At 40.2% G+C, this 21,602-nt stretch overlaps 2 protein-coding genes across 3 annotated transcripts; one reads left to right on the top strand and one right to left on the bottom strand.

The window, feature by feature from the left end:
* Nucleotides 1-385: 385 nt before the first annotated feature.
* LOC306694194 (insulin-like growth factor-binding protein 6) lies at nucleotides 386-2,880 on the bottom strand. The gene is made up of 4 exons (XM_079156933.1): nucleotides 2,447-2,880; nucleotides 1,897-1,925; nucleotides 1,679-1,798; nucleotides 386-1,573 (listed from the first exon to the last, which is right to left on the bottom strand). Exons 1-4 carry the CDS (start codon nucleotides 2,760-2,762, stop codon nucleotides 1,469-1,471), a joined length of 570 nt encoding a protein of 189 aa, XP_079013059.1. The 5' UTR covers nucleotides 2,763-2,880; the 3' UTR covers nucleotides 386-1,468.
* Nucleotides 2,881-3,740: 860 nt separating this feature from the next.
* LOC306715702 (SPRY domain-containing protein 3-like) lies at nucleotides 3,741-19,511 on the top strand. 2 transcript variants are annotated; one of them, XM_079186154.1, is made up of 11 exons: nucleotides 3,741-3,858; nucleotides 6,203-6,349; nucleotides 6,506-6,581; nucleotides 9,604-9,728; nucleotides 10,240-10,372; nucleotides 10,523-10,711; nucleotides 13,711-13,860; nucleotides 16,073-16,130; nucleotides 16,493-16,612; nucleotides 16,707-16,828; nucleotides 16,930-19,511. In XM_079186154.1, exons 2-11 carry the CDS (start codon nucleotides 6,222-6,224, stop codon nucleotides 17,062-17,064), a joined length of 1,236 nt encoding a protein of 411 aa, XP_079042280.1. In that variant the 5' UTR covers nucleotides 3,741-3,858; nucleotides 6,203-6,221; the 3' UTR covers nucleotides 17,065-19,511. The 2 variants fall into 2 exon arrangements, with proteins under 2 accessions (XP_079042280.1, XP_079042279.1); XM_079186153.1 differs by lacking the exon at nucleotides 3,741-3,858 and adding an exon at nucleotides 4,519-4,617.
* The last annotated feature ends 2,091 nt before the right edge of the window (nucleotides 19,512-21,602 follow it).

Below are 21,602 nucleotides of genomic sequence, written 5' to 3'. Positions count from 1 at the left end.
CCTTGCTGTTTCTTAGTTATGAGCAGGTCAACCAAAGAGCAAATTTAGCTTTTTGTCACTTCTTAATTTGAAGGATTCATGAGGCTTAAAGACAGTTGTTTTTTTCCACTTATAAGTTAAAAATTCTAAATCACCCCTCAGATTTATTTTGGGACTCACGTGGTTTGGAGCCACTGTCATAAAGTGTATTTAATATCTTTTATCTAAATGACGAGGGCAACATTTTACAAACGCCTCTCAGTATAATAAAGTCAAATACAACAGTCCCAACAAAAACTGAACATTTTAAGGAAAGTAGATTTTATTACAAGGCTTTAAATGACTGTTGCAAAATGCATTTATATCTATTCATTTCTCACACAGGCTAAATGTTGCACAAGTTATTACAAACATCATGGTTCTTTCTGCAACTATATGTACGCAGATGATAAACTGTCATAATGGTTTTATTGAAGCCCCGATTCTAATAGAGTTTGATCTCAAAATGCATTTAATCTCCTTTCTGTTGAATAATAAATATTACTTATGACTGGTTAGTCAATCATTTAGGCCCTCTATGCTGTAATCATATAGTTGCGTTACATGTGAGTGTTATTGTTCAACCTTGCATTGATGCACAGTAAACACATGTTGGGCAGTGCCTTCTTCTTCTTCTTCTTCTTCTTCTTCTTCTTCATTCCTGATGCTGGTGACTTGATGGATTACCTCTGGTGGGCATGTTTGCAATAGTGTCAGTTTTAACCTTCTCATCGTTCAAGAGTTACATTTTCTTCATGAATGCCAAAAATGTTCAATAATGCCCCCATGTAATTCTGCATTAGGTTTTTAAAATAATTCCTCAGGTGTCTGCTCTAATGGGCAACCACTAATAAATGACTTATTCAGATTACTAGCAATATTAATATAAATATCATATTCAAAGTAACATAAATAGGATTACATCTAGAGATGTATGTACAGCAATTACAGTAATACAATCATAATAAAAAAAATACTGAACATGTACTTATAAATATGATACAATGATCCAAATCATATTGTTTAAGATCTTGGTTGATGACTAGAAATATTGATGGAGTTAAAATGTTGAAGCATAAAGATGAACAACTTGAATATGTGCAGCTCAAACTGTGGTCGCAGTTTCTGCAACAAATGCTGCAATGTGACAAAAGTCATCTGTTAATACACATTTGATATAGTGTACATTGACATGTCATATCAGTTGATATGACAGTAATGTCTAGTCAATACACTCCCAACATGTTCAGTAGAGGGCGCAAGGATACAAAGTTACACCTGATTTGGAAACAGCTTTTCATTGGTGGAGAGCTGTTTCTGGCTGGTGGAGCATGAAATGAGAGACTGTGTTGAGTTCCGTTAGGCTCTGTATTGGTGTTCCTTCATCTTTATCTCGTATCGGTAATGAAGCTTCAGCCTCCTCTGCTTCAGTCCGGACATCATGCACTTTTTAACAACTCAGGCCGCCCCTCTGCTTAGTGTTTGAGGAGACTGGCATGCCCTTCTTATCCACACACCAGCACTTGCCACGTCGCTTACCTCGAGACGACCAACACTGCCCAAAACAGAGCAAACAAAGATTGTTTTTGCAGCTGGAAATACAACCACACATCTGTAGGAAAGTCTTGTTCGCATGCTTTCGTCTTATTTGCAAACATACCTGCTTCTTTCGGAAGAAACCACGCTTGTCACAGTTGGGCATGTAGATATCATGATGGGACTTAAATAAATGGGCATCAAGACCTTTGATAAGGGAAGTCAGCAGTTTACGACATGGAGCCTGTAGGGAGAGTTCAACAGATACATGTGAAGGTCTGATTGAGTTCAACTCATACTGTTTCTCTGAATTACTAAGGTCATTAGATGAAGTTTAGTTACCTCGTCTGGATCCTCAGTAGTTGCTGGGTCTAGGATCAGACACAGACAAAAACATTTAGCAACGATCACTTGTTACTGCGTGACTACCTACATAAATCAAGCAACATCCATTTCATTTTATTGTGAGGTCAGCTCCAATTATTCATTTTTATGAACTATAGAACTAATAATACTAAAAGCACTAATAGATGTCATAAAACCAATCTTGAAAATAAAATCAATGGTTGCACTGCGGCCACTGAGCCATAAAAACATTTCACATGCAGCCAACTGTGATGTTTCACTACATCTATTGTTCTTAAGTAACAGCTTGTCTGGGACTGATTTGTGGAAAAAGGAACTCATTGTGGAAAAACAGGTGTGCTTCTCTATTCAAAACTATCACAAACTAATGATACAATTATAGCAGGATTGATTGAACGCTCATTTGCTGATTAGATGTGAAATGTAATGACGTCACCCTCTCAAAAACTGGCAAATTAATCAGGAAATGGTGAGTTTTGAAAATCCATAAATCATGAACCTCACCTAAGCCTGAATTTCATCTTACCTACAGTCTGGACATTTTCAGTCGGGCTGACGCTGCTGGCGTTACTGCAGACTCCCCTGCCTTCCAGAAGGGCACGGAGGGGCCTCGGCTCATCCTCTGAAGGTGCACACCGTAGACCGTGGGCGCAGCTCAGAATGTAGACCCCACATGGTTCTCCAATGGCCGTAGCGGTGGAATTTGAATCTACAGTCGGCTGACTCTGTGTGGACTTTGATTTACAGGTGGGACATCCTCTGGACGGTGTGGTCAGCACCATTGAGCTCGACAAAGCCGGCTGCAGGAGGAGCAGCACCAGGATGTCTAAATACAGAAGCATCTCCCTCTGAAAGTCGTCCACTAATAAATACTAACAGTCCAGTCTCTGACAACTGACTTGTTGACTGAGGACTTAGTCTTAGTTTAGATCCACTGACTGCAGTGTGTCAAAAGGTGGATAGTAATTCCCTCAAGCCAAGACAAAATGATAATGAGGCTGCCAGACACGACTGGCAGCAGCTTTTAAAGAGTCGAAACCAGTGGGGAAAGGTATGGGAGGGTACATGATGGAGAATGTTTTCACTCAGCTGAGCACACCCCGTTTTCCCTTGTCTCTGACACGCGCACACACACATGCTCATACCATTGGTTGTTTTCATCATTTATCAGTCACTTTGTCACAAGTTACTTTGCAGATTTTACATACAAACCTATAAGGAGATTATCAAATATAATGCAAACCAACATTGAGATGTTATTTAAAGTCTCATACAACAGCCTCATAATCCAGCGCTTTGTAACAGTCATGTGCAGTTTAAGGAGATTATTGTGAGCCGACAACACAATACTTTGAGCATAATTTGAAATGCACATAAATTCAGTGAGAAATGTATTTACATAGAATAAACAAACCTTTCCTTATAAAATACTCAAAACAATACAAGAGCTGTGAAAAGAACACCCAGTCACAATAAAAAAAGATTAAAAGTAGTTATTTCCTCCCATTCCATTCTTGTTTTTGACATTGTTAGGAGTTTTGTTTAAATGGCAACCATAAACAAACACTTCGTTCCTAGAGCGTGTTTACAAAGTCTGTAACTGCAGGGCTAAAGATTCCTAGGAAATGGCCACACTGAGAGGCTGAAGGAGTGCCGATCAAGGTTGGATGACTAAGACATTAATAGCTACAAGCAAAAAGTCCCACCCTACAAATTCCACTGACTGTGAGTCACAAACAGATTGAATTACAAGACGTGATCACAAACATGTCTTAATCCCCAGCTTGTGACAACTTTATCGGATACAAATACAATATGGTAATAAATATAGGCCAATACAGAAATACAGTTACTTGACTGGAATATCACTTCGACTACTTCATCTGGCCTCTGTGGTGATTCTGAATTCATAGGATTTTTTTTCATTAATGTGATAAGGTATCTTGATTTTATTATTTACATAAAAACTGTTTTCATCTGTTCTGTAACAGTTTCTTAATTATATTTCGAGAAAATGTACTAACCTACACAATGATATATATATCAATATCACAACATTAGATTACCCCGTGATACAAGAAAAATTAAATGAAAAGGCCACAACTCATCACTTTAGGATTTTTGGTAATGTACCAAACAATATCTTTTTTTAGCTGCTTCTCACAGATTATTACTCCAGAGAAAAGATGTCCAAAGCGGACTTCAGTGGGATATCCTCTTTATGAGACTAAGACTAGACTTTAACTACTCTGTGATTCTTGCCTTTCCAAAAGTAAAACAAAACTTCATTAAATATGACTGTAGAATATAGATGAAAAGGTATACAATAATTTATTATTTATTATTATCCCACCTTTGTATAAAATACGTTTTCATAAAAACTACTTGTCATTGATGAAACTTTAAGGTTACGATGCTTCTGTTCTTACAAGGCCCTGAAGTCTTTCAACTCCTAGATTTGAATAGTTGAGCAATCCTCGTGTAAAACATTATGCAAACACCAACCGTAAAACCTGTTAAAAGACTACATTAACACACGGCAGTGCACAGGTTAAAGACTACACACATGTATCCTCTGATGTGATTGGTTGAGTGGGCGGGACTTCCGGCTTGGCAGGTTGGACATAAAGTGACAGACTTCACCTCCTTAAAATTGGAAGAAAAACCGAAGGACGACGCGTTACAAGTTTTAAAACAGTAAGGAACCCACGTGAGACAAATAGGCTGTGAATAGTTTGTGTGTAACCTGAGGTATAATCATGTTTACAGTACATAATTAGCCTTAATGCTGTAACGCTGAAAGCAGCCAGCCGGCCAACCGAGTCATGCCTGTAGTTTGGGAAATACGATGCGGCGTTTACGGTAGGCTCGTAAAACGGTAAACCGAAGAAATTAATCTTGAGATAATGGTTCGCATAATTTCTCTACCTCATCAAAACACATCACCAACTATATCCTCGACTGTATTATTAAGTCTTATTCGGGCTGGTAACTTTGGGAAAAAGAGACCATAGTTTTCAAGGAACAGAATTTTTATTTTAGACAACGAAACTATTTCCCCCCCTGACGTGACGTCAGTCTGTGTCATGCTACGCTGTGGCTCCGTAGTGTAGCCAGTGGACATAAAAGAAGTCACATGATAAAAAATACTTTTGTAATTAATATACTGAGTTGTAAATGTGAAAGGACCAACAAAGCATATAGTTAATAATGTATGCCCTCTATGCTGTAATCATAACTCTGTACTTACATGTGTTACAGTGAGTGTTACTGTGTTCAACCTTGTATTGATCCACAGTAAACACATGTTGAGCTGTGCCTGCTGCTGCTTCTTCTTCTTCGTCAAAGACTTGATGGATTTACCTCTTGATCAAAGATATTTCAAAGACATTTTTCTTTAAAATACTAAATATCAATAGGTTCTTTAAATGAAAAAAAATCCTCAACGCATCAATAAAGTCTCTTGTGGGCATGTTTGCAATACTAGTATACCAGTTAAATGCACCGACGTTTGGCTGATAGCTGATAAATTAGTTGATGGACAGAAAAAGAAGCTGCCAATATTAATATATGAATAACTGTTTTGATAGGCATTCATTAAGTTCTGACATTTCATAGACGAGACAATTGATTTAATCATTGAGGAAAGAAACTTCAGATTGATAAATAATGTAAACTATCATAGTTTGCAGTCCTACAACAGTGAGAAATTGAGTTCAAATGTTGGCATTTAGGTTTGCAGTGTTACAGTTAGACCAGAAACACATCAGTGAGTCAGACTACGTGAGTCAGTTGGAGTTCACGTGGAGTGGAAAAGACACCCGAGGGAGACACCTGACCATCACGGGGCTAACACAACTAGGGGACTCACGTTTGTGCCTGTTGACGGTGTACAATCACTGTCCAGGCCTTTGCTTGTCTCTGGAATGTGGGATTAAACGTAAATGGAAAAACACAATCGCATCAAGTCCTCGCAGGAAGGGTTTGGCCTGAGGATCAAAGCCGGGTCCCTCTGGTAGTCAGGCAACCGATGTAATCATGTTGTGGTCTAAGAGGTTTGCCGTGGTTTTAAGGACGACCTGTGCTGTTTCTTTTGAAGGTGTCCCTCTTTCCCCCAACAAGCTCTTATGGCTTTAACCGTTGACTGAACAAACATCTACATTTTAATATTTCATAATAAAAAATAAAAAAACACCAGGCAGAGATTATGTACATACTTTATTCTAAGATGAATATTTAATGTAAGTTGTTGCGTAATACATCGTTTTGATTTGTTTCCCAGATTGTAATGATTTTCAGACATGGACGACATAAACCTTCATTACCGCTTTCTGAACTGGAGGAGGCGAATTCGAGAAATTCGTGAAGTGCGAGCAGTGCGATACCGGGAGCGGCTCAAAAGGATGCTGAGAGACGGAGACGTGCTCAGGTAGCAGTGATGAGCGATGAGTGTTTGAACTGATTCCTTCTGTGATTTAATCCCTCATTTAATGCTAGAGCTGTTCCTCTGCTCGCTGAATCAGCATCCCACTTTGTGACGATTACGTTCATATTTAGTGTTTTTTCTTGTTGCGTCTCCTTGTAGGTATCATGGGAATTCAGATGAAGTTGGCTGTTTTGTTGCAGCCAGGCCATTGTCGAGAAGAAATCGCTACTTTGAAGTAAGAGTTTTACTTTCAATCCATGACTGTTGATACGACACAGGAGCGACTTAAGAAAATCACATCTCTGTGTCAGGAAATATTACAGCCACACTCGTCATTAGATTTTACATGTACATCTGATTGATTAACAATAATTCTCTATTCAATGATAAACCCAAACTGAGCTCAAACCTGAGTTCTTTTTTTATGTACCACAGCGTTATTGTTGATTAAATTGCCAGTTTATATTCTTAGAAATAAGCTTCATCAGTCCAACTGGTTTTCTGCACACAAATCAATAGTTTTTTGTGGTTTGGTTGAAAACACCACAGAAATGAAGTAGCCCCTTGGAGCTGGAAATATAACAAATTCACCACAACGTAGTGGTCATCCAGTACATTTCAGACAACAACATGAAAAAGTAAAGTACTACTATTTTATGAAAACATTCTGCAGTATATTTGAAACTGTCAACAGTGATCCACATCTTTTTTTCATTTCCTGTGAGTAGAAAGTAATAAAGTACGTTAGTTTTCTGTCAAAATAGTGTACTGTGAATTAGTATATAGTGTTAACTTTTATATTTTTAGGATTCATTATGGATTTGGGACTCAGCCCTGGTTCCGTGTTGATGACAGGAGGCTTGGCAGTGTGTCTCAGTGCTTGTCTTCATTGCTGAAGCTAATGTTGTTTCTTCAAGTCATATGCCAAAATAATGTGTCAGCAATTAAGTCCCAGCACAGAAAATAGCGATAGATTCACCTTTGCATGCTGTACGTCTCCTCCTGACGCACCGTTCGGTCAACTTATCAAGTTCAAAACGTGTCTCTACATCTTCTGATCACATGCTTTTTGTTATTGTAAAACCTCTGCGATTAAAGTGAGACAACAATCTATTTTTGGATCAGAGGAGAAACGCAATTTAAAAAGAGCTGTAGTCTTCCAGAAACTCAGTAAATATATTCGCTAGGGTCGCACACATTTCCTGCAGTTTGTCTGCAGAACGTGTGTGTTATTAGCATCGATTCTCTTCACCCAAACAGTGTTGTGAGTCCAGCCCCATGTCGTTACTGTTGCTAAGCCTGTCAAGCCTTCCACCCTAGCATGGAACATGCGTCGCTTACAATGATAACAAAGGAAGATTTTGAACTTAACATTTTCTGCAAGTTTTAAGCCAACGAGTTCAGAAGGCGACAGACAAAAAAACAGGATTCACTTCTCGAGCAAGCCAGCAACCATTTTGGCACCTGGAATTACAGATGTTTTGGGGAGATTTTAATCAGCTGTAGCTGGCTCGATCTGATACAGGAGCTTTCTTATCTCGGCCCCGTCAAAATGGTTTCACAAAGCCAAATAAGTTGCAGCTCGTTACAAATGGTGTTCTGGTTTGTTTATTTCACAGTCCTCGGTAGTCTAGACACTGTAGTGCACAAACATCCCAGGACCGTGACTGTTCCTCAGAATTAACCGTGTTCCAACTTGCCTAAAACACACACACACACACACGCAGCCTGCTCACGTAACAGTAACTAACCCGCTCAACCTTTTTTACTTGCGTGTGCTTCGTCCCCGTGACTCACTTTGTGGGAGCCACGTAGGAGGAGGAAAGGGGACGATTTGCTTCAATGAGCGTATGTGCTAATAAATGTTAGGAAAGGGGATGCTGATTGTAGATCTGGCAGTAGATTTTAGGGTTGATCTGCATGTTTTACACTGACACAGAAAAAAAAAAAAAAAAAAAAGGTTACTTCTCTCTCTCAGGAGGCCAGCGTTGAGGTCATGGGAAAGAACTTAAGAGTTTCCTCCGCTCCTTGCCCTGGATTTGCCAGCAGTACTCCGATTGCAGTGCTTCCATGTACGGCTCCCTAGGGATGATGTCATATGGTCCGAATTCAGTTATGATAACAACGGTAAAGGCCAGCTCTTTACCTCAGGGTTTTCACTTTGAACAGACAGGCAGCTCTGTTAAAAAAAAAAAGAGATGCTATATAGTTTCAGGTTGGTTTGGAAACTTTGTGAAGTGAGAAGAGAAGCGGTGCCAACCCAAAAGCAAGATGTAATGGCATGTAAAAAGCCCGAAGGAGCCGAGACAGAAAGCTTTTCTGGCAAATGAAACTGCATCCCTCAAGTGGGCCCTTTGAAATGTCACCTTGTGTGATATTCCTATCATAAAACCTGTATAACTAGGAGGTTAACTATCGGATTGATTGTTATGAAATTGTATACAGACACTTGTGGTCTGCAGAGAATGATCCCCTCTCACTTTGGTGATCCCATGACACCCGTAGCAGCAGCAGCAGCAGCATCAAAACTGTACTTTACTTTATGACTAAATGCCGGCAAAACTAATGACATTCCTATCAGCCTCAGTTGTGCATTGTGTTTAGTGGTAATTAGCAAATATTAGCCTGCTAACATGCTAAACTAAGATGGCGAATCAACATCTAGCGTTAGCATTTAGCTCAAAGCATAAGTACAACGTCGCAGAGCAGCTAGCATGGCTGTGGACCTTTAATCTTGTTCGTTGAAGTATAAAGTAGTGTTAGCTGGATTACTTTGCTTGCATAACCTGTTCATTTGTAACCCGAACATACGTTCACTGTGCGTGTTCTTTGATTTATCTCAGTGGGTGACTCACCCGTGTGTGACAACAACCATCAAAAGACAATAAAATACATCTGCGTCCTTCGCCCTCGCTCCCTCCCTTTCATACTCTTCCTCTGCCTCAACTAAGTTTGTTCTGCTGATGCACAATATACAAGCCTCCCACACATGATGTGCAATGGGAAGCCCAAGGTTGAGTTTCAAAGATGCGTCAAGAACCGAATGACTCCTCACATTATTTAGAAGAAACTACACTTTGATGCTCACGTCTCAGAATCTCAGGTTGTTCACAGAATTGAATGACACCCTTCCGATTAAAATGAAGTCAATTTGGTGAGACTACTGTTTTAAGACCAAGATAATCCGTTCATTTTTGATTTGCAGTGATTGTCTCTCTCGTGTTTCTTTGTGGTTATTCAACCTGTCGTGTTTGCAGGTGACCATCATCGATACCGGCGTGAGGGGAATGATTGCGGTTGGTTTGGTGCCTCAGCTCTACAAGCTGGACCATCAGCCCGGCTGGCTCCCACACTCTGTGGCTTTTCATGCTGATGATGGCAAGTATGTGACAAGGATGCTTTTCTTACACATACTGTAGACTGAACATGTTGTTAATGATACATGGGGGTCCAGCAGAGTAATGTACTTCTGATTGACACATGTGTGTGTGTGTGTGTGTGTGTGTGTGTGTGTGTGTGTGTGTGTGTGTGTGTGTGTGTGTGTGTGTGTGTGTGTGTGTGTGTGTGTGTGTGTGTGGTCATGTTAAAGGATAGGTCCACGTGTTTTTCCTGTCTGTCTTAAAATAATAGCTATATGAACATTGAAACAGGTTTTGTTTGCTATCATCATTCCACCTGTCCATACATACTGGTCGTTAAGAGATCCCTTCTTTTTAGAGAGACTTACATAGAGGGCGATGACACAAATGAGCTGTTTATTTTGTGCCATTATTTCCTTCATTTTCAGTTACTGGGCCCATTTTCTAGGTGTCTTCTGGAGTCTTTCTGGACAATCTTATAACGATGAGCCTTAATGATTAGCCATTCAACCTCCCATATTTGTCTCTCCACAGGCTGTATAATGGCAACACTGTAGGACAGCAGTTTGGTCCAAAATGCTGCAGAGGTGACAGAATCGGCTGTGGGGTTTCTCTGGACTCTGATGATGGACAGCTAACTGTGTTTTTTACCAAAAACGGCAAAGAAGTAAAGTGCTCTGTTACCATCATATCTTTTTTTCCTGAGACATAATTTATTCAGCCATTCAACAATGATATATATATATATATATATGTGTGTAATCAGAGTTCCCAGCTAGCGTTCCCTAAACAATACTGTGTCTGATTGTGTGCCTAGGTCGGCAGTGTGGACATCCCAGCGTCTCCTGACGCTCTCTTCCCCGCAGTGGGAATGCACTCTTTGGGAGAAGAAGTGCTGCTGGACCTGAACGCTGAATGGGGGACGGAGGAGGATGATGGACAGATGATTGTGGATAGTCATGAGGAGGACTGGGGCCGTCTCCATGACATCAAGGTGACCGGCACGGTAAGTCCTGTTGCTGAGGGATGTGTATATATACTAAAAGATGTTCATCATTTCTTTTACCAATTCTACTGTAAACAGTCAGGGACATAAGGTATAACATAAACATGTAGCAGGTTGTCTCCCTTTTTAAATGTACGCGATGTGTAATGATTCACTTGTATCAGTAGGAGGATGACGCAGAGGAAGCGTCTGTGTACACAAGATAATTGGTCTGTTATATATCAGAAAGCTTTAATTAAGGTTGTCTGCTAACTGATGTTGTTAGCTTGACTCCTCGCCCAGATTTCAAAAGTGGTACATCACTTGTTTGAGTCACTCCTGTATTTCCTTCAGTTTTACCCATTAGTTCCCATTAAGTCCGGGTTAACACATTTATATCAGCATTTCAACTTTTAACATGACATATGCATATAACTTAAGTATCCCAAACCCTTAAGAAGTTTGAAAATGAAAAAATCTGGAGGTGTGGAGTTAGAAAGAAGCAAGCTTACCAGATCTCTGTATCCCGCTCTTCGTCGGGCGACTGTGGCTCAGGGTTGTCCTTCAACCAGAGGATCGGCGGTTCGATCCCCGGCTCCGCCAGTCCGAGACGATGCATCCTCGGGCAAGACGCTTAACCCGAAGGGGTGTGAATGGTTAGTTAGGCAGGTGGCACCTTGCACGGTAGCCCCTGCCATCAGCGTATGAACGTGTGTGAATGATGACATGCGGTCGGAAGTACAGACCATTTACCATAACACACCCGAATCTCCAACTTACAATCTAGATCAACCGCAGTGTTAGAAACGTGTTTCATCTTAAAGCTTACAACATCTGTTTCTTAAAGAATACAAAACTATAAGTTTACATTTCATGAATGCTCATAACTCTTTAATACCATGAAAATTAATAAATATCGCTACAATATGTATTTTATGATCAAATATAATATGTCTTTTGGGGTTACTTAAGGCAAACGTTTAGATAGCAAGTGCTATCCCCAAATCCCAGATGGTCGATACAGAAATTCAGACGTAAATATTAGCTTTTGCTAAATACCTGATAGGAACAGACCAATGCTTTCTCTAATGTACTCCTTGACCTTCTCTCTCTCTCGTTCTCTTTGTTTGGGACTCCACCCCTCCCCGTGACGCAGTGTTTGTGTCTGACTCAGACGTTAAACTATACACATAAAACCTGAATAGAAAAAGGATGGGAGGGGAACGTAGCGCTGCAGCCCTTAGGCAGTACCTGTATGCCACCCGCACATTTAATTATGCTTTATTGCTACAAATGTCCTGTCTGATCATCTCGCTGCAACTCATCAATTACACATCCGCACCTCTTAGCAGTACATGAAAGCTGTCGGGACATAAAAACAAAACATGTAATAACAAAGCAACAATGTTGTTTTTCTTTGGAATTTCAGGGCTGATGATGGATAGCATAGTGTGCTTTGATATTTTTTATTGTCATATATGTAAGTTTTTGAATTACAGGGTTGTGCTCTCCAACTATTAGGCCCCTTCTGTTTCTGTTTTCATCTTCTCGCATTTGCACCGGAGCGACTGTTTACTTCCTGAGGTCGTCCTGTCACGCTGCCAGAAAGGGAAGAGAAGAAGGCGAAGTTCTCTGAAAACAAACCGGTCTGTGAAGGCTGACGGATGAGACTTGGAATATATTCTATTTATTTTAAGTGGGTGTATGATTTTAAGATTTAAGCAAATATTATTATTCTTAGTGCTGAAGTGACAGCGGTTGGGTTTGATGAGCTCAAACATGTCAAATACTATGGGTCTATTTTTTTTAATCTCACGCTTTGTTAATGAAAAAAGAGTAAAGTTAACTTTGCTCTCCATGTTAGCGATGGCATGTCGAGCCTAGCCTTTATCTTCAGACTCTTTGTATTGTGGTCCCAAACAGTTCGGTGCAGGGATGACGAATCAAAATCCTGCCCCGTTTTTCCCAGAAAAGAAAGAATTGCAGGATGTTGCAAGACCTAGTTTTTTACCTCATCATCTAACACCCCTAATAGGATAACGTGTGAATAAAACATGCTCTCTCAAAAGTGAGAGGGAAGCAGAGACAGAATCTGAAACTATCGCACTCTGTGCTGAACTCGGGAGTTTTTGTTTCATTATAATAATTTTGGAAAAACTCTTCCACCAGTTTTGTTGTGATTTATCTAAATAATAATAAGACTCAAATCAATGTTGGGTTTAGATTTTTTTTTGTTGTTGCATGGAATAGCAAATACAGAAAGTAATTATTGTCACACTGTTTGAGCTGTTTCAGAAAAAAATTGCTGCAGACTAGTGGAACTGGGGCAGGACTTTGTCTCTCTATATGGGCCAGATTAAGCCGCAGCATTATCAGCTGTAACCACCACATGAGAGCAGTTCACAGAGCCGGCCGTGAGCTAGCCAGCAGGGCCACGATAACATGAACTAACGTGCACTAAGAGGAACGCATGGCCGGCCCGGCTGTGTAGAGAAAGAGGGAGAATGACTTCATCCTCTGCTAAGATAGACATTACTCCTCTAAATCTTTACATTGCAAATAGTTGTTTTCTGCTTTATTAATGCTCTTAATAGTGTATAGAGAACCTCAAAGTGAGCTAACATCAGCCACCAGATGTTTCCAGATGCTACCAGATAAGACTGTACAATCAAAACCTAAATTGAGCAAGGGTGTGTTTTATTGATTTTTATCTATATGACTAAAATAATGCTGACATGTTATCGTCTCACAAAGTTGTTGCGTAACGCGTAGTGTTTGCTGTAACAACACATCCAGCAGCATATGAAGCAACATAAGGATTTATTTGGGGGTCATGTTTTCAGCTACCCCTTAGATATATATATATATAATATAACCAGTATTCACTCTTCTTCTAGCTCTGTTGGTCGCGATAAACCCATGAGAGAAATATCTGTCTCATTACCTGCTAGCTGCTGTGTGATGCTAACTCTGTCTGTCTGCTGAGCAGGTAACTGAGTGTGTCTGTGTTATTTCCACAGCTGCTGGAGTACGTGGGTAAAGGGAAGAGCATCGTGGACGTGGGCTTGGCTCAGGCCCGCCGGCCTCTCAACACACGCTTCCACTACTATGAACTGGAGATCACAGATGCAGGAGAGAAGTGTTATATTGCCCTGGGGCTGGCACGCAGGGTACGAGCCTCCTCCCTTTTTAGTCCTCACCATAATGATCGCATGTCATTATCACTGACACGCTCCGTCACTTACTGCACACTCTGCGGTTATCTGTCGGTAAAGAAAACCTCTCTCCCCGTCATCGCTCTCCCTCACATGCACCACTGCTCTCACTGTTTCCAGTCTGAGTGATGGATGACCGAAAGAGAGGAAAAGCTAACAACAGAATAAATATTCTCTCATTTTACCCCCACATCTGGGTTTCCATAGAAAGCAGGTTGTTCCGTTTACATGCTAATCTACCATGTCAACTAGAACACTGCAGTCAAGTATGTGATAGGTTGGTTATGAGATGAGCGCATCTGATTGTTTTGTCTCAGATTCTGTCGGTTCCTGCTTTACTTTGCTTCGTTAGTCACCGTGCACAAGAAGGGGTGAAAAGAAAACCATTCCTCAGGCTAAGCAATTAAAGGTTGATATCCTAATTAATTAGGTGCTATTAAATCACAAAGGATGACAGCCATCGATGATGCATATTTTGGAAAAAATAAGTTGGGTCTGAGAGAAGACTTGTTGAATGTTTACACATCAGAGATGCATTCAGCTGCCTTTTGTCCTCGCATGAACTCGTGCACGTCCCGTTCAATAGAAATGAAACGGCGTAGTGTTGGCTGAGGGTGCAATCATCGTGGCATTCAAACAACAGATATGAGATGAAGTGTGGCTCTGTCATTGCCGCACTCGGCAGGGAGTCTCAGTTATTGGATGCTAATTGATTGAGCAGGATTTTTTTGCTAATCGCACTGCTGTTTTGCCAGCTGCGACGGTGCTCACAGCCTGGGAGGTGGTGGGTAACTGTTGCATTAGGCTCCCCTTGACACCTCTGCTGTTAGTTACTGTGTGTGGGCACGTTGCGCCCTCGGGTCAGATGGCGTGGAGAATAGAGCTCTGTCATTTTGCTGATTGTTTTCCTGGAATTGTTTTTCTCGATGTGTGTCTGCGGGTTCTGGTGAAGCATTATAAATCCATTAAACAGTCATTCCTGAGGTTTTGCACCATGCCCCGTCATCTCCAGTCTTCTGATGGGAAGCATTACCTCTCGCTACAGAAATCAAAACAAAGGTGTCTCTCTCTGTCTCTGAGTAACACATGCTTTATAGGTATGAGTTGCTCAATGGTTGCTTATATTGGATGAAGAATCAATTGTTTACGGTGCATTCCTTTTCTCTTGTGTTGCTTTGGGGGAAAGTCTCATTGTCTCTGTCTTTTACGCAACTTGTCTCTTTAATTCTGTGGTTTTTCTTCAATCTTCTTTTGCTTTATCTGCCGTTCTCATCTGTTGCTGTGCCCATCACTACATCAGTCCTCTGTTTACAAGGGCTTATGTGATTTCCACTTAGAATTTACAACTTCACTGTAAAGTGAATCTCTTTTCTTTCAGGAATCCCTCCCTTCGTAGAAAGTCGCTGTAGTCTAGAGGTGATTTAGCTCATCAGAGTCTCATTGCTTGGTGACAGATGATGTTAATTTAGCTGTTTGTCCATCAAACCATATTTGTAGAAATAACACTTTTGGATGCCCAAAGCTAGATAGAAAATCTGGGAATAAACAAGTACAGTGAGCAGACTTCTTAACTAATGCTCCCGATCATCCAGATGGAGATGGAGTTGCACTGTAAATATACCCGGCCCCTGAACAAATTCCAGTTACAAATCACTCTCAATTAACTGTTTTTTTAGTGATTCATAATAGAACCCATAGATGATGTCATTTTTTCTGCAGCTTGTCAAATCTGTAGATGTGCAACCCCACGTTAAATTAGGGCAAACTTTTAAAGATAATGCTCATAAATGCTTTTACTCGGCTTTGTGAGGTATCCCAATCAAAGCATAGATTGATCATATATATTGACATAATTCCAGCGCCCTTGCTCGGACCACAAACCATCTTCGAACCCGGCCTCAGCTACAGACCTGCAAAGGTTTTCTAACTGTGTTTAACACGGACGCTATCACGGTGTCAAAACCCGTCCACAGAAATGAAACACTTGGCAAAGTACTCAAAGCCTCTTCTGTTGAAGTTCCTGCTTCACCACATTTTGCCGTGATGACACGCACAGACTCAAACATTACCAGCGTCGTTGATTCGGCTGGTCATAAAATGGATGGAGACATTAATGAGACTAGTTGATATTCAATCACAAGATGTCACTTTCTCTTCTGTCTCACAGGACTACCCCAAAAACAGACATCCAGGTTGGAGCAGAGGGTCTATAGCCTATCATGCAGGTGAGAGTTGGCTGATCATGATGGTAATGACACCAAATTGTCACCCATGTTTCTGGCCATGGAAGAAAGTACTGATTTGTTAGTATTTTATTATTATTGTTTGTCATTTTATAAACAATTATAATATTCAAGAGGTTATTATTTATATGTAGCTTTCTTTGGACTTCTACCAGCTGGGAACAGCCTGAACAATGCATTGCTGTCTATACAGTTTGTGTGATTTTACTTTAAACTGCCCTACCGAACAAAAAGCTCTCTATAGATGTTAGCGATAGCAGACGTCATCTTGTGTCTTAATTGTATCGCCCTCTGTCATGCGTGTGACATACAGCTCTGATCAACGTCCCTGTTGTTCTGTGTAGATGACGGAAAGTTGTTCCAGGGCAGTGGGGTCGGGGACGCGTTTGGTCCACGCTGCTTTGAAGGGGACATCATGGGCTGCGGGATCATGTTCCCGCGTGACTACAGCCTCGATGGTGGAGGTGAGCATCTTCACGTTGTTTCCAAAGCACTGTGCCTCATCATGTACAACCTCTAATCGTCTTTCTTTCTATTTCTGTGTCCGGGTTCTTTCAGATGACGTGGACGACTGGGACCTCGATGTGATTCCCAAACCCAGCAAGGTTCAGAATGACTTGTATGCAAACAATGAAGATGAGGAGGATGAGGGAGAAGATTTGGAAGGGAGGAAGGTCACGGTGAGATGCTGTCCAATTCTTGGAATATAATACCAGGGAGTCTTCCTCACCTCATTCCTGCATACATTGTCTTCTTGCTGTCCCCTTTTGTGTTTGAGCAGGTGTTCTTCACCAGAAATGGAAAGGTTGTGGGCCGGAGGGACGTGGCCTTACCTGTCGGAGGCTGGTACCCCACGATTGGCATGATGAGCACTGGGGAGAAGGTCAGAGTGGACCTGCACCCCCTTAGCGGCTGAGCAGAGTGGACACGTCAGAGGACGGAGGAATGATGGAGCTCTACTACATCTTTGGAGATCAGATAACAAATATTACCTCCACATCAACAGGCTCCAAGATGTTACTTGAAAAGTCACTCCAGTGTAGAAGGTGACTGAGGCTCATGCTGTAAGAATGATCAAATTAATTTATGTTAATATAACGTGCGTGCCTCAAAGAAGTACTTTATCATGAAATGGTTTTACAGAAAAGCAATGAACCAGAGGTTTGTGTTGGTGACACACTATTTTTGATAATTTCATCACACAAAGTATAAACTAACATAAAATACCAAAAAGAAAAGGGTCTCACCAGAATAATGAATGTAAAAATCCAATCAGAGCAGCCTACACACGGACCCTTTCATCAGCAGTAAATATGTAGCAGCCCTCTCACAGCCTGCTGCCGCTCATTACTGGAGGTCTGCTGTACGTCTTCCTAACGACGGTGTGCTACTGACACTCAGTGGTGAGAGTGGTAGTCTGAAAAACTATGCTCAGAAAATCCTCCAAAGAAATGAATGAACCGTAAGTGAAGCAAAATGAGCTGCTTTACGAGTGTCGTTCTGCACGAGTATGAGTGCTTGGTTTGTGCAAGCCACATGCATTAGGAATTATGTGATGATTAAGTGTAAGAACAACTTGTTGAGGTTAAATCTAAAACATTTGACTGTTACGTTGGTGTAAGATGTTTTTAAAAAGCAAGCTTCCAAGTCGATCATTTATGACGGTCTGTTGTCTTTTTTTTTTAATTCAGGTATGATTTTGACCGAATGGTAGACGATGTACTGTCATGACAATCATGTAGGTCATAGTCACTCCAAAGCTTTTTAGAGAAACATTTGTGTCTAAAAGATGCGACAGGTAAACCCAAAATCATGTCATAGGATCGCTTTGATTTAGTTTTTCCAGTATAGAGATATTTGGTGTCTATAGTTTATATAAATAACATGTAAAATATACATCCATATACAATAAACATGTTCTCCGAGCACATATTTCAGATTTCCTAATGGACACACAAACAAACCCAAGTAATGCCAAACTTAGTGGAGCCTTTTTGATACAAAAAGACACATTAGAAGTCACGATATTGAGAGTATTTTCTGTAGATCACAGGGTGCTTTGGATGAAGTGGACACCAAAGTGTCTCAAAAAAGGAAAAACTACGAAGAGTAACTCAAAGCCTGAGTATCAAAGACTGTCAGGAAAAGACTAATTAAGGACATAACATGGTAAAGAAGTACATTTTCCACTAGTTCAATATCTTGAAAATGAAGCCATACTGTAACTAATATTTGCTGCTCTCAGGTGTATTTGAAAATCTAAATTAAGTACCTTGTCTTTTCTATGGTTGTTGTTGTGATTTTGCTGTATGTAAAAATCAACAATCGATTGCTAAAAACCTGTAATTCGTTTTTTTAATGTTTTTTTTTTTTGTCAGAATGAATCTGTTTTTGACATTGAATACTGTTAAAGTAGAATACTGACTCCAATGTCAATAGTAAATGATTGTTTTCATATTGTGACACCAAATTGTACTCAAAACACCTCCTTTTACAAAGATTGTAGACATAAAGGAGGTGCTTCTGCAGATTTCTGTGATAGTTATGAATTACTCATAAAAATACCACAATAGGTTGTTAATTGTTCCTGCAACGTTTAGAGGATTTATTCACTATATATTATCATATAGTTTCCATTTTATATTAAATCTGACATTAACAGATGTAAGGACTTCTTCAGGCTGTTAAACATTTGACCTAATGAACAAAGTGCCTGTGTGAACGTGTCCAGTCTGGACCTTTAATAAATGATCCATGTAGGTTTTGGAAATGGACGTTGGTTCATGTTGACTCCCATGTTTGTGGAGCCACATTCACACTGAAAACCTCCTCCTACACCTCATCCACATGTCCATGAACTCTGCAGGTCACTGAAAACACCTCATTGGATCCATGCTGGACTCTGAATCTTGCTTGGAAATTCAATTGAATAAGGAATTATTGCATCCCCCCCCCCCCCCGGTCAGCAGACAAGATGTAAAGACTGAATGTTCATGTGATGCTCAACTGCTGCTATTTGTGTGCCGAGCAAACACTCTGCACATCATCATATCAGCCTGTACTGTAGACAGGGTGTACTCATGTTTGGTTTTTTCACTTTCCATGGTCAAGTTTAATGTTGATGATCTTATTTCTCAGGAGCTACTAATGGTCTCCTTCTGCTTTTGTCCGTCTACCACACACTTTTAATATTTAGCCCTCCTGTATCTTTAGTGTTATTAATTATGAAGGAAGTCTCTCTCAATCCAGCCCTTGTGTAGATCCCATGTTGTTTTTTCATGTTGCATTTTCTTGTGTCTCTTTTCATTTGAATCAATCAGGTAAACATGCCAAACATTCTTAAAAAAAATAAAGAATATTTACACCCTGCTTCGACCTTTCATGTTGTGTCAAATTTATTTATAAAGAATTACATTCAGTGCCGTCTGCTGAATTTAATTGGTAATCGGATCATCTTAGATGTTTTATAAAAAGCAGACTTCAATCCCCCAAACACGGTTCAGATTATGAGTTTTCATATAGCAGGCTTTTTTTTAAGTGATTATATTTAGAAGCTGTTCAGAGAAGAATATCATTTACGTTTTTGGGGCTTGATGTTACAGACATTTCTATTCAACTATTCAAATTTAAGGACATACAATAGTGGTTCTTGAAGTTCAATAGTATGCACTGCCTCTAACTAATTACATAAAGCAAGAACTCTTGAGTGTAAGTGGGTATACACTTTGCACATCTGGAGTCGGAAACCATTCATCCGATGTAGGCCTACTTCACACTTTGGGGGGGCATTGCTGCAATTTGGACACGTTCAATACCAATAAACTCTGAATAAACAAGCACTCTCATTGCAGAAGCTTCAGGCCTTTGCAGACTCGAGACATACTCGAGCGTGTCGTCCGCAGCGTGCCTGACTTAAAGTCACTGCACTTGCTTTTGCTACTAAATGCTGGATGCACTAATTACTGATGATGACTTTTCCTCACTTCCCTGGAGTCAATACGAGCGGATTGTCAACTGGAAGCAGCATCAGACAGACCACAGAGTATTTCACCAGACCGTGAGTAAGCCGCCTCTTCAGTGTGTGTTTCCCTCTGTGTTTCTACTGTGTGTGGCCAATACTTACATTTACTGAACGTCTGTTTAAGGTGGAGCTTTCAATTCTCATATAATGGTGGACAGTTTAATGAATAATAATGCATTATATTTTGAATTGTTATATTTTGTGTGTAAAATCTGAATCTGCAACGTAACCAGTAACATTTCTCTGTCGGGTAAATGTAGTAGTACTACTCTGAAGTAGAAGAAGTGCACGGTATATAATTAAGTTGCATAGTTTTTAAGGGCCTTTTGTAAATTATTTTGGGGTACAATGACTATGAATAGTAACATAATTCAATCTTTTTCATATCTTTAGTTGGGGGCCACCAGGCCCAGGTTGCCTGCTTAATGGTGAATTCTGTCCATTGTGTTTTTTCCCTGAAAGTGTATTTCACTGGTGTTTCGGACTGCGAGTAGCCGCAACTTGGGTGTGTGACACAACTATGACATGGCAGGTGTTATTGAGAGAGCTGCAGCAACACCGCAGGCCCAAAAGTCAGCCCGTTCACGACAGGCATGCTTTGAACGAGCACTGCACTAGTGATATTAACAGGGCTAAAAACCACAATTCCTGAATGTCGGAAAATCTTTCAAACCTATTTAAACAATTTCTTTTTAATATTAGCTATAATAATATAATATGAACCATTTTCGTAATTCAGTTAAGAGTGAGCTGTTTCCGAATGGATGGGATTAATGAATGACACCCGTAACAGGTCAAACATTAGGAAAGATAATATTCTGACTATAGCCTGCAAGTGTAGAAATGTGAAACTCCTTTGAAAAGGTGCACTAATCAGGAAGCTGGTAGCTCTGTGGCTATAGTATCGGGTTAATATGTGAGCTCAAGTAAAAATCCAGATGGACTGCAAAGTCTGGATTTCCTCATTTATACATTTTTATTGTGTTTCAACAACAGTTCAGACTGTAATGCCCGATGTGTCATGATACAAATTATTACAAAATATATTCGGCAGGGCAAACATAGTCCACGGCACATTTTAAAATACAAAGTGTTTTACATACGAAGTGGATCACATTTGAAAATGTTAAACACACATCCAGAAGGCCCAAAGAGATGATTTATTTGCTATTAGCCTGAAAGCATAATTATCAGTAGAAACCTTGATTAATCATATTTGCTCCTTTTATTGTAGTTATGGTGATCAAAATACTTCAGCAGCAGATTTTGACCAGGACCAGAGAGTCCCCTGCAGGAAAGTGTTATTAAGGTTTACTGACTCGTCTGTTTGTATATTCGGGTGCTGGGTGAAGTTAATGGCTCAATAACAGTGAAAGCAGGAGACTGCATGGTGTATGCTCTATAGTATTTAAACATTACCAGTAACTGTGAAT

Source organism: Pholis gunnellus (assembly GCF_910591455.1).
Source record: "Pholis gunnellus genome assembly, chromosome: 3".
In the NCBI taxonomy this organism is placed as follows: domain Eukaryota; kingdom Metazoa; phylum Chordata; class Actinopteri; order Perciformes; family Pholidae; genus Pholis; species Pholis gunnellus.
This window is presented reverse-complemented; position numbering and strand designations above follow the sequence as displayed.

Bases quoted from the DNA above. Each gene is read 5' to 3' on its own strand.
- LOC306715702 (XM_079186154.1), top strand. From the start codon at position 6,222: ATGGACGACATAAACCTTCATTACCGCTTTCTGAACTGGAGGAGGCGA. The intron at 10,373-10,522 runs GTAAAGTGCTCT...TTGTGTGCCTAG, and splicing joins TTACCAAAAACGGCAAAGAA to GTCGGCAGTGTGGACATCCC. The intron at 16,829-16,929 runs GTGAGATGCTGT...GTGTTTGAGCAG, and splicing joins TGGAAGGGAGGAAGGTCACG to GTGTTCTTCACCAGAAATGG.
- LOC306694194 (XM_079156933.1), bottom strand. From the start codon at position 2,762: ATGCTTCTGTATTTAGACATCCTGGTGCTGCTCCTCCTGCAGCCGGCT. The intron at 1,799-1,896 runs GTAACTAAACTT...CTCTCCCTACAG, and splicing joins CTACTGAGGATCCAGACGAG to GCTCCATGTCGTAAACTGCT. The intron at 1,574-1,678 runs GTATGTTTGCAA...TGTTTTGGGCAG, and splicing joins GTTTCTTCCGAAAGAAGCAG to TGTTGGTCGTCTCGAGGTAA.